The sequence below is a fragment of the Antrostomus carolinensis genome, unplaced genomic scaffold (genome assembly GCF_000700745.2).
Source record: "Antrostomus carolinensis isolate BGI_N321 unplaced genomic scaffold, ASM70074v2 scaffold31173, whole genome shotgun sequence".
Lineage (NCBI taxonomy): Eukaryota > Metazoa > Chordata > Aves > Caprimulgiformes > Caprimulgidae > Antrostomus > Antrostomus carolinensis.
Window position 1 is genome coordinate 6,188 of NW_010305024.1, and position 11,633 is coordinate 17,820.

Below are 11,633 nucleotides of genomic sequence, written 5' to 3' on the forward strand. Positions count from 1 at the left end.
TTAAATTAATAGATGACCATCAGTAGACCTATTGGTACCAAAGAAACCAACAAAGCTTCCTGCCAATATTAACTAAAGAAACTTCCCAAACAGTTCTGTTAAAATGTGAAAGAATAAATAGTGTTGTTCATTTATCTGTTCAGTTAAAAATGCCAGGTTTTATCAGACTGCAGGCCAAAATTCTCTACAAGTTCCTTTCAGTGTTGCATTATGCTTGTCAGTTGCCTCAACCAACTGCTTGATGTTTTGTGCACTTTCAATCTCAGGTATTTGATGCTGGTGACTACTTCGGTATAATGCAAGTAGAAGAGGTGGATGAGGAGGAAGATGATGATGAAGAAATGGAAGAACAATTAAAAAAGAAACCAAACCCTGGAAATGAACCTTGTTTCAAAGTTATTGTAACAAATGAGAATGGGCTTCAAGCCTCCAATCCCAATAGGTGAGTAGTGATTTAAGAAATAGTGTTCTGTGTGTGTAGTCTTAAACCCTAAAATGATACGAACAGTTTGCCTCAAAACTTGTTTGAACCTATGAAGAAATCCTCTTTTACTATAAGATGGAGCTGTCTGTTTAAGGTAAGGAACATGCTGTGAGGCACATCTTGCAAAGGATACTAGCAGTGCAAGTGTCTTAACATTGTTCTTTTTTAAGTCTTGCAGGAAGATGCTTAGAAATTGATTTTAGTAAACTGGGGGAGAAAATAGGGGAAAGGCAACCTTGAAATGAATTCTGCAGAAAGAAAACAAAAACTTTGTATCTGCCAGGCTGTGTGAAATAGCTGTCGCTTTCACAAATCTCAAGCTAAGGAGGTACTAAGCAGCTTCAGAGTAATGATCCATAGGCTCTTAAATTTCCTCCAGTTCGGTAAAATATAATTAAAGAGCATGATTGCTATGCATGCGTATGTAATTGAATACATCAAGTTACTGTTGGCCTTCTTCAGAATCAGTTTATCTGTCATGAATATGATACTAGTATGCAACTATTCAACTGGAAAAAAAGTTGTGTAAGCAACAGTGTTACAACACAGCCTTTTGTGTTCTTATTGATTTCAAACATAGAACAGGCTGTTTGTTATGTATTAATACATGCCAGTGAGATGAAGTCAACTCTGCTGGAGATCTAAACGCAGTTCTCCTCAGTTCTATAAAACTACTTTTGCCAGAACTTCAATAGTTTTTAGGTCTTTGGTAAACATACAGAATCTAAAAATTTAAATTTAGCCTTGATGACTAAAAGCAACATGGAGCATAGGTATTTCTACGCCTTTGCATGCCTGCTTTAACCTAAGTCATTGCCTTTCTAAATCTGAGAACACACTGAAATTCTGAAGTTCAAAATAGCTCCTGTGATAATCTTGGGTTTCCTTGCAGCATTCAGGTGTGTGGGAGTAGAACACCAGCACACCTGTTTCCTATTAGATTTCCAAAGAGCTTGACCGTAGAGTTTTCTGGAGTCTTTAATTTTAAAATTAAATGAGGTTTCTTCTGTATGTGGAATCTGAGATACAATAATTGTTCAAGGATACTCAGTGTACATGACAGCTGACATGTTTTTAACTTTCTGAAATATAGGTGGTGGGGTGGTTTTGTTTGGGGGGCGGTTTTTGGGTTTTTCTGTTTGTTTTGTTGGTATTTTTTTAGCAAGTAGAATTCAGGTTCTTCTCTGACTTGGTTTAGTAAGAGGTTATAACCAAAATGTGGAGAGCACTTCTGTTTGAATAACTATGTGATTTTTGTAAAAATCATGCAGCTTAAACAAAGGTTAAACATGTCAAGGGAACCTGTGCCAGTTGTGTATGATTTTGTTTTGGGTTAGATTGGTAATTCTTTTAAAACATTGCAGTTTTTTTTCTAAAAAGACCTGGGGAGGGGAGGGAAACACCCCCAAAAAAACAAAGATAAACAATCAAAAAAGCTTAAAACTTAATCCTTTCTTAATAGCAAATTATACAGGCTTTGATAATCAGATGTCTCCACCTAGTTTTACAGATTATAGTAGATGTCACAGAGCTCATGGCTAACAGGATCCTTGAATGCTTTTGCAAAATAATATATTGTTTTCCTTCTTCAGGCAGGAGTATCAGGTTGATGCTGTGGAGTTAGTAATGACCAAAAGGGAAGAAACTCTTGTGTTCTGGGCCTTTAAAGGGTAATAGGCTTACAAACTGAGTGTCCTGTTCTGTGTTTGCTCCTAATCTTCATGGAAATACTAACTGATGAACAAGAAGCTTTCTAGAACAAAAACAGAGTGTAAGTGACTGCTGGGAAGTTGTTCTTAATCTATAATGTCCCAGTGTATACTCTGGGAGTGACTTTGGGAGTAAGAGAAGATTAGTTATCAGACAGTCTACAAGGAAATGTAGCTCCTATTCACAGAACATTTGACTATGTAGGTGTAAAAATATACCATTGTAATGTTACCAAAATTCTCTTAAGCATTTTCCTCATCGACCATGCATGGACATACCGTGTTGAACACGCCCACCAGCAGCTGCTTCACGTACCTGGTTTACTGCACAGAATGGCAAATCTCATGGGAATTGACTTCCACGGGGAGATCCCAGATGAGGGCAGCATTGAGCGAGTGTTGCAGGAGATGTGGAAATACAATCAGACCTACCAGCTGTCTCAAGGGGTAAGTCTCTAAAGCCTAATTAGGATGCTCAAAAGTTCTGAGCGATTCTGAGGGAAGACATTCCAATATATGGCTATGAACAAAGATACATTTTTAATACAAAAAAGGTTCTTTACAGGCATTTCGGAATAAACTTGTACTTGGAAGTAGAGCAATTGCAGTGTAGGGCTAAAAATGCCCAGCAGCTTGCTGCTAGCTTTTTGATCAATATTTTGAGAGGGTTTTTATGGAGAGTCTGCTGCAAAAGAAGAGGGCTAGAATGGGGAGATCTGCTTGTATGTTTTGTAGGTTTTTTCTACTCAGATTTTCTCATAGTGAAGGAAAGAATCTGTCATAAATCAACTGTCTCACATAAAAGTGTGTGTCTCAGCTGTGCTCACAGTTTTCCTCACCTGTACAGAGATCTTTATGTACACTATCAAATAACTTAACTTTCTGGTTTGTGTTCGGCAACTGATTGTCTGTACTGTGTAAATGTTAGCTCACTCTCAGGTGAGAACCAACCAGCTTCAAGATGGAGCCAAAGTTTTTCTGGGCGTAGCTTACTCAGAGGGCTGCTGCTTTTAAGTAGCATGGATAGGATCACACCAGCTTTGGTCCCTCTGTCCTGCTTAGTCCTTCAGCAGTGTACCAGCAGGTCCTGAGCCTTCAAACATCCTCAAGTGCATACATGCCACTTCTGAGGGAATATAACCCCTGCACGGGGGAAGCAGGTCTGGTAGGCAGTAGCATAAGAGAGAGGCTGGCACTGTGCAGCTGAGATGGGAACAGGCTGTTCTCAGCAGTGGCTGGATGCTAGGCTGGCTTAGCCTCAGAGTTGCAGGGATGGGAGTGTTACTCTGTACTTCACACCTGCTCACAATCTTGGCTAGAGTAGGAAACAGAGAAATGGTGTAGGGGGTGCTGCCAGGGCCTTCTGTCTTGCGATGCTTTTCTAGCAATTGGTATGTGCAGGATGTCTCACTCTTTAATTGTGCAGACTGCAGAGGAGAAGGTTCCCGTCTGGTACATTATGGATGAATTTGGATCACGCATTCAGCATTCAGATCAGCCTAGTTTTGCAACAGCACCTCTATTTTATATGCCTCAACAAATTGCTTACACTGTTCTCTGGCCTTTGAGAGACCTTGAAACTGGTGGTAAGTGTGTCTGTTGAGTTTTTGGGTGGTTTTTTGTATGCTTGCAATAGAAGACAGGCCATATTCTTACAAATCATTGAGCACTTCACAGTAGAACAAATCTTCCAAGAACAAAATGACTGAAGATTTGTAATCCCATCAAATTTAAAAGTTCTCTGCCTGATATATTTCCATAATTTGAGAGATAGAGGCCTTTATCAGTCCAAAAATGTTGCTAATGTTTTATTGACAGAGAACTTAAATCTTGCATCACTGTCTTAGTGAAACTACTGATTCAGTCATCTCACAGTTTAAAAAATTGCCTTAAAAGCCTGTGTGTGTAGCTTTGAGTCAGAAAGTCCAGTACTGGAAGTTGGAAAATATGAGGCCAACCGTTTACTCCTGTTATCTTGGTTGGGGGCCACCTTATGCCCCCATCATGTGGAGGAGATAAGTGTTCAGCTGTCTGACTAAACTGGCATAGGTTTGGTGGTTTCAGACTAATTTGTGCATCCTAAATAATACCCTTTTTAATGTAGTTCTTTAATTATCTCTAATTTTACGTTTAAATAACAAAAGGTGTAGTAGTATTAACTATAACTAACTGTAATTTGTGTGATATGCCATGAGGAAGATTTTCAGTGGAGAATGAAAGGCAATTCCTAGAGGTTCTCCTTGTTTTCCTGCAGATGAAGTGACTCGTGACTATGCTTATGGGGAAGCAGATCGCTTGATCAGGAAGTGTGTTTTGTTACCATGGGTACCTACTGAAGTGTTGGATGTCAACTGTTTTACACCAGAGCCGTCAGATGAGCATTACCAGGTATATAATTTTAACAAGTTAATCTCATATTTTATCTCTTAAGAAGAGGCAGTGTCTAAAAAAACATTGCAAGGGTTCTGAATTTGCTTCTTTTTAGGCTTAAAGATTGATTCAGAGTATAGCTACCTTTTTTTTTTTCCTCCAAAGAAAGCAATATGGTGAGACAAAAAATGTCTTACATATAATATTTAACTGTTTGAAAACGGAAGCAACACAAATGAGTTCTAATATGTTACTGCAGTATTGTGTTAACTTTTTAATAACCATGCTACCAGGTACTTCATTATGGGGTACCCATCTTCCAGTTAGATACTCGATACGTTGTCTAATAGACCTACTGATTGGATTGATTATTGTAACACTTCTGGTCAGTCTTTTATTACAGAAAGATTTGTTTTAGTATTTCAGGAGTGGTTATATTTTTCAGCCTGGCTACTCACTTAATGTTGTGGTTTAGAACCATCAAATATTGGAGCAGAGATGTCTTTAATTTAATGTCACTGTTATAAAGTACTTGTCTGTTCTGTTTTGAGCTCTCCTTTTTACTGAAGGTTTGTGATATTTTAAGAACGTGAAGTTCATGTTGTTTGGAATCTCCTTTTCATGAACCAAGTCTGCATGAGGTTCTTTTTTAAGAAAAATGAAGGAACCTGATGTTTATGAGGATGCTGTACTGGACACTAACAGCATTCAAAGTGCAGATTCTAAAGGTGAATCTATACCCCAACTGACTGTTTCTTCTGATAGAGAAAATGTTGGATCCAACTTGCTATTAACAGTTTCTAATCAGAAGTGAAAGTTAATCTGCTTCTGCCAAATAAAGGTGTGCATTTAAAATAGCTGGGCTGTCTTGTAACCTAAGTCAGATTGGTTGGTTGGGATTTTGCATTTTTGGAAGAAGGGTAGATGTACTTTGCATTTACAGATGAAGAACAACAATGCACCCATGGTTCACGTCTTGCAGGTGTTCTCTTGGCAAAAGTGCCTGGATCTCAGATAAGGCAAACTTGTGCATGTGTTTTAATCTCTTTTGGGATGATCAATTCAAATTAAAGGACTATGTATGGCAGATGGGCAAACAGTATCCTCTTTTACCACCTCACCTTAAAAACATCTTCTCAAAGCATCCTGTTTTTTCTTTACTGTGTCTCTGCCACTCAGCTGCTGAGAAGTGATGACAGCATAATACTGATTACCAACAAAGCTTTCTTTTACTCTTCAGCTGTAAACTGAAGTCTTAACTGGTGACAGACCAGTGAAGAATTAGGGCATAGCACAGACTTAAACACCAAAAGTGAGGTGACCAGAAGGAAATACCGTATTGCTGACACTTCCAGTTCCCCTATTTTCACATAAACAGAGCTGCATGCACAAAAAAGTACAGGCAACTTCAGAGAGCTGTTTACAGCATTAATATGTGAGCCAGCAGTTCTGCAGGGAAATACAATTGTGTGAAAATGTTTCTCAATGTTAATGCAAGTCATGCTGTTTCAGAATTTTTTACTGTACAATTTCTGCAACTGCTTTACTACTGCGTGCAAATAATAATTTGTTAAAAGGGCTGTGTGGTTGGTTTTTACTATAACTAAAGATGTTATATTTCTTATTCTAATTTTCCTTTAAATAAACCTGAAGGCTTCAGTGTTCTATTTAAAAGAATCACAGAGCTGTTACAGCAACATTGTGGCTTAACTTTTTCCTGGTTTTCATGCTGTTACCTAATTCTGATCTCCAGCACAGACCATAAAGGGTAAATGGTACTGTGGGTAATGACTGGGCAATGATTGCAGAAACCAGTGTCAGGCGAGGCAGCTTCTAAGGAAGTGTCTGGGATGGAAGAAGTATCTCTTGGAGGGACTAGAGTAGTTGGTGTTCTGCAACAGCTCCCTGTATTTGAATTGCAGAAAAGACAGCAATGAATTCTCTGGTACTGCTCTGAGAACTGTAGTCTTCTCTTAAGAGTTCAGGTTCCCTTCCTATCCTTAGGTGGCTGCAGGATTTATTTTCTATTTGTACTGCCCAGTCTATTTTAGAAGGTGATGTCTGAGCTCTTTGACTACAACTATGATTTTGTTTATGCTTTCCAGTTATGTATGATTGTATTCCCTACAACAGCCTTAAAGGTAAAGAGCTATGTCTGTGGCTGGACAGACATTTCACTGCTGCAGCTTATGCAGACGGCCTGCAGCAGCTGGAACGCAGAGAGCTTTTGCAGAACAGCAGCTGCTTTGGTTTCTCAAGATGCACTTCTCCCACCCCAGAGTTTTCTGTGAGCTACTTCCTTTGGTAGGATATCAGCAATGATCCAAATGTGTATTTCCTTTTATCAGTCAGAGGAGTTGTAAAAGATGGAGTAAGATTTTTTTTTTTAATTTTTTTTTCCCCAAGCATGTTTACTGATGAAGACTGAAAAAAGCCTTTTGCTCAGAGCAGAATTCAGTTTCAGCCTCCTATAATTGTTTTAGTTATCTGAAATAAAACATAAACGTCATGGCTAGATGGTCAGTCTTCCATTTTGTTGGAAATACGATAACTTTGTCTTTTACTGGATATGATCATCTGTCATTTGGTATTTTATTTAATGCTTAGGAGAAACAGGCATTTCTCAGGGTGATTTGACAGTGTTGGTAAGCCCTGATCTTGTACTGATATTATTTTTTTTTTTCTGAGCAGCATATTACACAACATAATGTATTTCTCAAAATGCAACTTTGGTGGAATTCACTTGCACCTGGGACAATGGACCAGTGAGACATGTAGATGGACTGTCATTTTTACTGTGACTACAAATGCACCTCTATACATGTATTTAAATACTTATATGGAGATAAGGAATTGCAGAAAATGATCCATAAAGGTTTGCAGTTTGGGAAAATTTCAACAGGCTATTGCTAATAAAACACTTGGATGAACGCTGAGTCACACAGAATATTTTACCTGTAGCTTCTCCTTAAAGATAATGTTGGTTTTCAGTCACTTGTTTTATAAACCTGATTATGCACTCTTAAAAATTCAGTTTGGTCTGAGCTACTGTTCATATCAGTTTGACTTAAGTCTGCTCATTTATTCTGCCTAGTATTAACTTTTTTCTGATTTTTTTTGTTTTGTTTTTAGGCTATTTTAGCAGAAAACAAGGAAAAACTGCCTATAGCGATAAACCCACCAGTTTATGACAAAGACAAAGTTTTCAAGTATGTATCTGCAAACCAAATGCTTTCTTATGAAGATTATTTATTGCAGTGTGTTGAGGCTGAATAGCCTTTTCCAACTTTGAAGAACATAGGCGAGTTGAAGGTGTGCTTATATGTAGCCACTTGCTTAAGATTCTGACTTACTAGTTCTTGTTGGATTCTTCAGAGTAAATGGATTGATGCTTACAGAATTTCTAAAATAAATTTAGGGGGTTTTTTTTAAGTGCCACCCTCTGGGTGAAAGAAAAGTCGCATAATTTTTTAACACTGTTTTCACTAAGGAGTATAACTATATAAGAAAGACTAAAGACTTCTCTTTGCATTAGAGCATGCACATCCATAGGGGTACATGTGCTTCTCTGCTCTGTGAATATAACAGACTTATTTCCCTTCTTCAGATGAGAGTGACAAACAGGAATCTTGTCAAAACCTGGGATGTTTTAAATTGGGTATGTGCCTTACTACAAAAATGGAGCGTATGGTGTGAAACTATTTCAGAAGAAAGCTGGAAGAACATTGCAAGGATAAGGCATTTCTGTGAGCAAAAGCAGTGGCACTGTATGGCCAGACTGCCTCGTTACTGGTTTTATTCCAGAAAAACATACTATTACGCAGCATTGCTCCAGGGAATTTGTCATCTGACACTGGGATCCGAGTTCCTGCAACATTTTGCTTAAGGGATGAGGTTAAACTATAGCGTATTTGATAGGTATACTCACACCCCAGCTTCTTGCATTGAGGGGATTTGCTATTCAGATCAACTAGATCAACTTTTCTTGAGAAAAACTGCTGAAAATCAAAGTCACTTTGAGTTGAGAGGCATTTGTTAACTTGTTCAGTGATAGTCTGGATTTCATTATGCAATTGAAATCTCCAATTACAAGACTGAGGGTAAGCAAAAGCTGTTTTTTCATCCAGTGTACTTGCCTCTATTTCAGATAAGGACCTGGCACTTGGCCTTGTTGAACCTCATACAGCTGGTTGCAGCCCACTAATCCAACTTGTCTGGTTTCCTCTGTAGAGCCTTCCTACCCTCAAGCAAGTCAACACTTCTGCCCAGCTTGGTATCATCTGTAAACTTATTGAGGGTACACTCAATCCCTTCATCCAGATCATTGATAAAGCTGTTAAACAGAACTGTCCCCAAAACTGAGCCCTGGGGAACACCACTTGTGACTGGCCTCCAGCTGGATTTAACTCCATTCACCACCACTCTTTGGGCTTGGCCATCCAGCCAGTTTTTAACCCAGCAGAGAGTGTGCCTGTCCAGGCCATTGGCAGCCAGTTTCTCAAGCAGATGCTGTAGGAAATGGTGTCAAAGGCTTTACTGAAGTCCAGGTATGCCATGTCCACAGCCTTTCCCTCGTCCATTAAGTGGGTAACCTTGTTATAGAAGGAGATCAGGCAGGACCTGCCTTTCAGAAATCCATGTTGACTGGGCCTGATCACCAGTGCTGTGTGGCCTTGGTGGCCTGTGTGTGCTGTGTGATAGCACTCAAGATGATCTGCTCCTCAGTGACCCTGGCACTGAGGTCAGACTGACAGGCCTGTAGTTCCCGGATCCTCCATCCAGCCCTTCTTGTAAATGGGTGTCACATTTGCCATCCTCCAGTCCACTGGAAAACTTGACTGGAGTTTGGCAACTCCCACTACAATGGAATAGTGGGAGTTGCAGTCTCTTTCAAAGCTTTAAAGGTTTTAAGGCTGCCACCATAGGCAGATGCAAGCGTGTGAAGCTGGGTAGATGTGTGTAGCCTGTTCGTGTTTATGCTCTGCCTTGTGTATTGCCGCTGTTTTAGGGAATTGGGAAGAAATTAAATGCATGAGGTTGCAGAGTTTAGAAACTCAGACAAATTCTTAGCTCTACTTGGAAATAAGATGACTAAGACAGAATGGGAAGGTAAAATAAATGTCTAACCTGAAACTTTAAAAGCAGGGGAGCAAGTACATGTAGTTTGATATAACAGAATTATAGGTTCAAATAGCTCTTGTAGCACTAACAGTAATTGCTGCCCTAAGGAGGTTGTTCTATCCAGCTGTGCTGATTGCTGGCTTGAAAAAGGGTGCATAAAAACAAAATGTTCCAAGGTGTTAAAATGGATTAATCAGTGCTTAAGGCCAAACAAAAACATAACCCCTGTGGCAAACTCCCTTACTCCAGTCAGAAAGAGGCAACATTATGAAAACAATGTTCAGCCTCATCGTTACCCTAGTTGGAAGAACTGTTGTGAGAACCATCAGTTGATGAAACAGAGGTTTCAAAGGTATTTGCTATAGCTGCAACTGGAGGGGAAGGAACCCTTACTCTTTTGACTACTGGGTTACTTCCACTGATTTCAGTAAAAAAACATTTTTTGAACTTTACCTGTAAGTGTGTTCATGGTTTCTGGTAGTTCATGTGCAAAGGAGTCCTGTGACTTCATTAGCTCTGCTAATTTTGAACTGAGGTTTCACTTCAGTCCTGGAGAAAGCAACTGTGACTGGACTGTTTTTGCAGATAACTAACCAAATGATAGTACAGCCTTAGCCCAACTCTAACTGTGGTTGTACTGCAAATACATAACATCATACAAGTTTTACCCAGCTGCATTACTTTTCAGAATGAATGTACCAAACTCTGTACTTGGCTGGGTTACTTTTAACCTTTTTTCCTGAACTGGAAACCAAATACTGCTCCCGTAGCCTGGAGCAGAAGCTGGGAATACTGAGTGTCAGCATTCCAGCACTCTGCCACAAAATGTTATGCAGTATGGTGGTGAAATATTTCCATACCATACTAAAGGGGCTTAATTACAAGAAGGGGGGGACCACAGGGTGGGGAGTGGGTCATGCCAAACTATTGCTGCTCCCATTTACTGAGTGGATTTAACAAGAATAGAGCCATTGTGTAGACCTGATAATCCTCTTGCTACTAAGATCTTTTAGCTAGGTTTGGATCTAGCTACACAGAAGTAGTGTCTTTGTGGGATGATAACTTGTATTGCAGGGTATGTTTGTAAGGGACTGATCTGGGACTCACACGAGCACCTTAAATTCTTGTATTTCTTTGGTTGCATGTGTTCTTGCATGCACATTTGTATGGGGATGTTGGATGCTTCAAGACTTTGTTACGGCATTATAAAGCCTTTTATCTTCAGGTCACCATTCTGATTCTCTTTTGCTTCATCAAGGACTAGAAGTTGCTCCAAACCAGTGGATATTTGGATAGCTGGTATATGACATGGATTAGGCAGAACTTCTACTGGATCCAGTACATCAAATTTGGTATTGTCTTTCCCCTAGTGTGCAGACTTAGAGGAGGAGCCAGAAGCCATGTATTGCAGAAAGAAATGCTAGTGGCGCTGTATGAAGACACTAACATTGCTCTGTAGCAACAGTGGGAAAAGGTTGGTGACTTCTTTCAACAGGGATGCCAGGCTGACTCTCTTCATCTACAATGAAGTCATCTCTCTTAGTCTTAGGTTCCAGCATAAATAGTATAACCATTGTAGTATGTCAAACATGGGGCTATGCAAAACAGCTTACATGCTTTTCTTTTTAAAGAATATATTTCCCCCTGTGACTAGGCTATTTTTACAGTTCATCATTTCAGACAAGTCTCTCTCAGGGGAATGTATCTTCCAATGGGTTAGTAGCAGAGGAGGAGAGGAAAGTTACACAATTGATAAGAATAGGTCTGGAGAGGAAGAAGAATAATGAGGTTTCTAATGGAAAAAATTAGTGGTTGCTTAGTCTGTTTAAATGTTCCCTTTCCATGAGAACTGTTGGCTATGTCATAGAATCATAGAATGGTTTGGGTTGGAAGGGACCTTAAAGATCATCCAGTTCCAACCCCCCTGCCATCAGCAGGGACACCTTCCA

The 11,633-nt window shown here is 39.5% G+C and overlaps 1 protein-coding gene across 1 annotated transcript in view; it reads left to right on the forward strand.

Annotated features, from left to right (window-relative positions):
- Nucleotides 1-270: 270 nt before the first annotated feature.
- TTLL12 (tubulin tyrosine ligase like 12) overlaps nucleotides 271-11,633 on the forward strand; it is a 21,767-nt gene continuing 10,404 nt past the window's right edge. Inside the window, exons 1-5 of the mRNA XM_010164668.1 lie at nucleotides 271-442; nucleotides 2,442-2,640; nucleotides 3,620-3,779; nucleotides 4,448-4,581; nucleotides 7,696-7,772. Coding sequence (XP_010162970.1) covers nucleotides 297-442; nucleotides 2,442-2,640; nucleotides 3,620-3,779; nucleotides 4,448-4,581; nucleotides 7,696-7,772 — 716 coding nt within the window. The 5' untranslated portion in view covers nucleotides 271-296. The remainder of the gene's footprint in view (nucleotides 443-2,441; nucleotides 2,641-3,619; nucleotides 3,780-4,447; nucleotides 4,582-7,695; nucleotides 7,773-11,633) is intronic.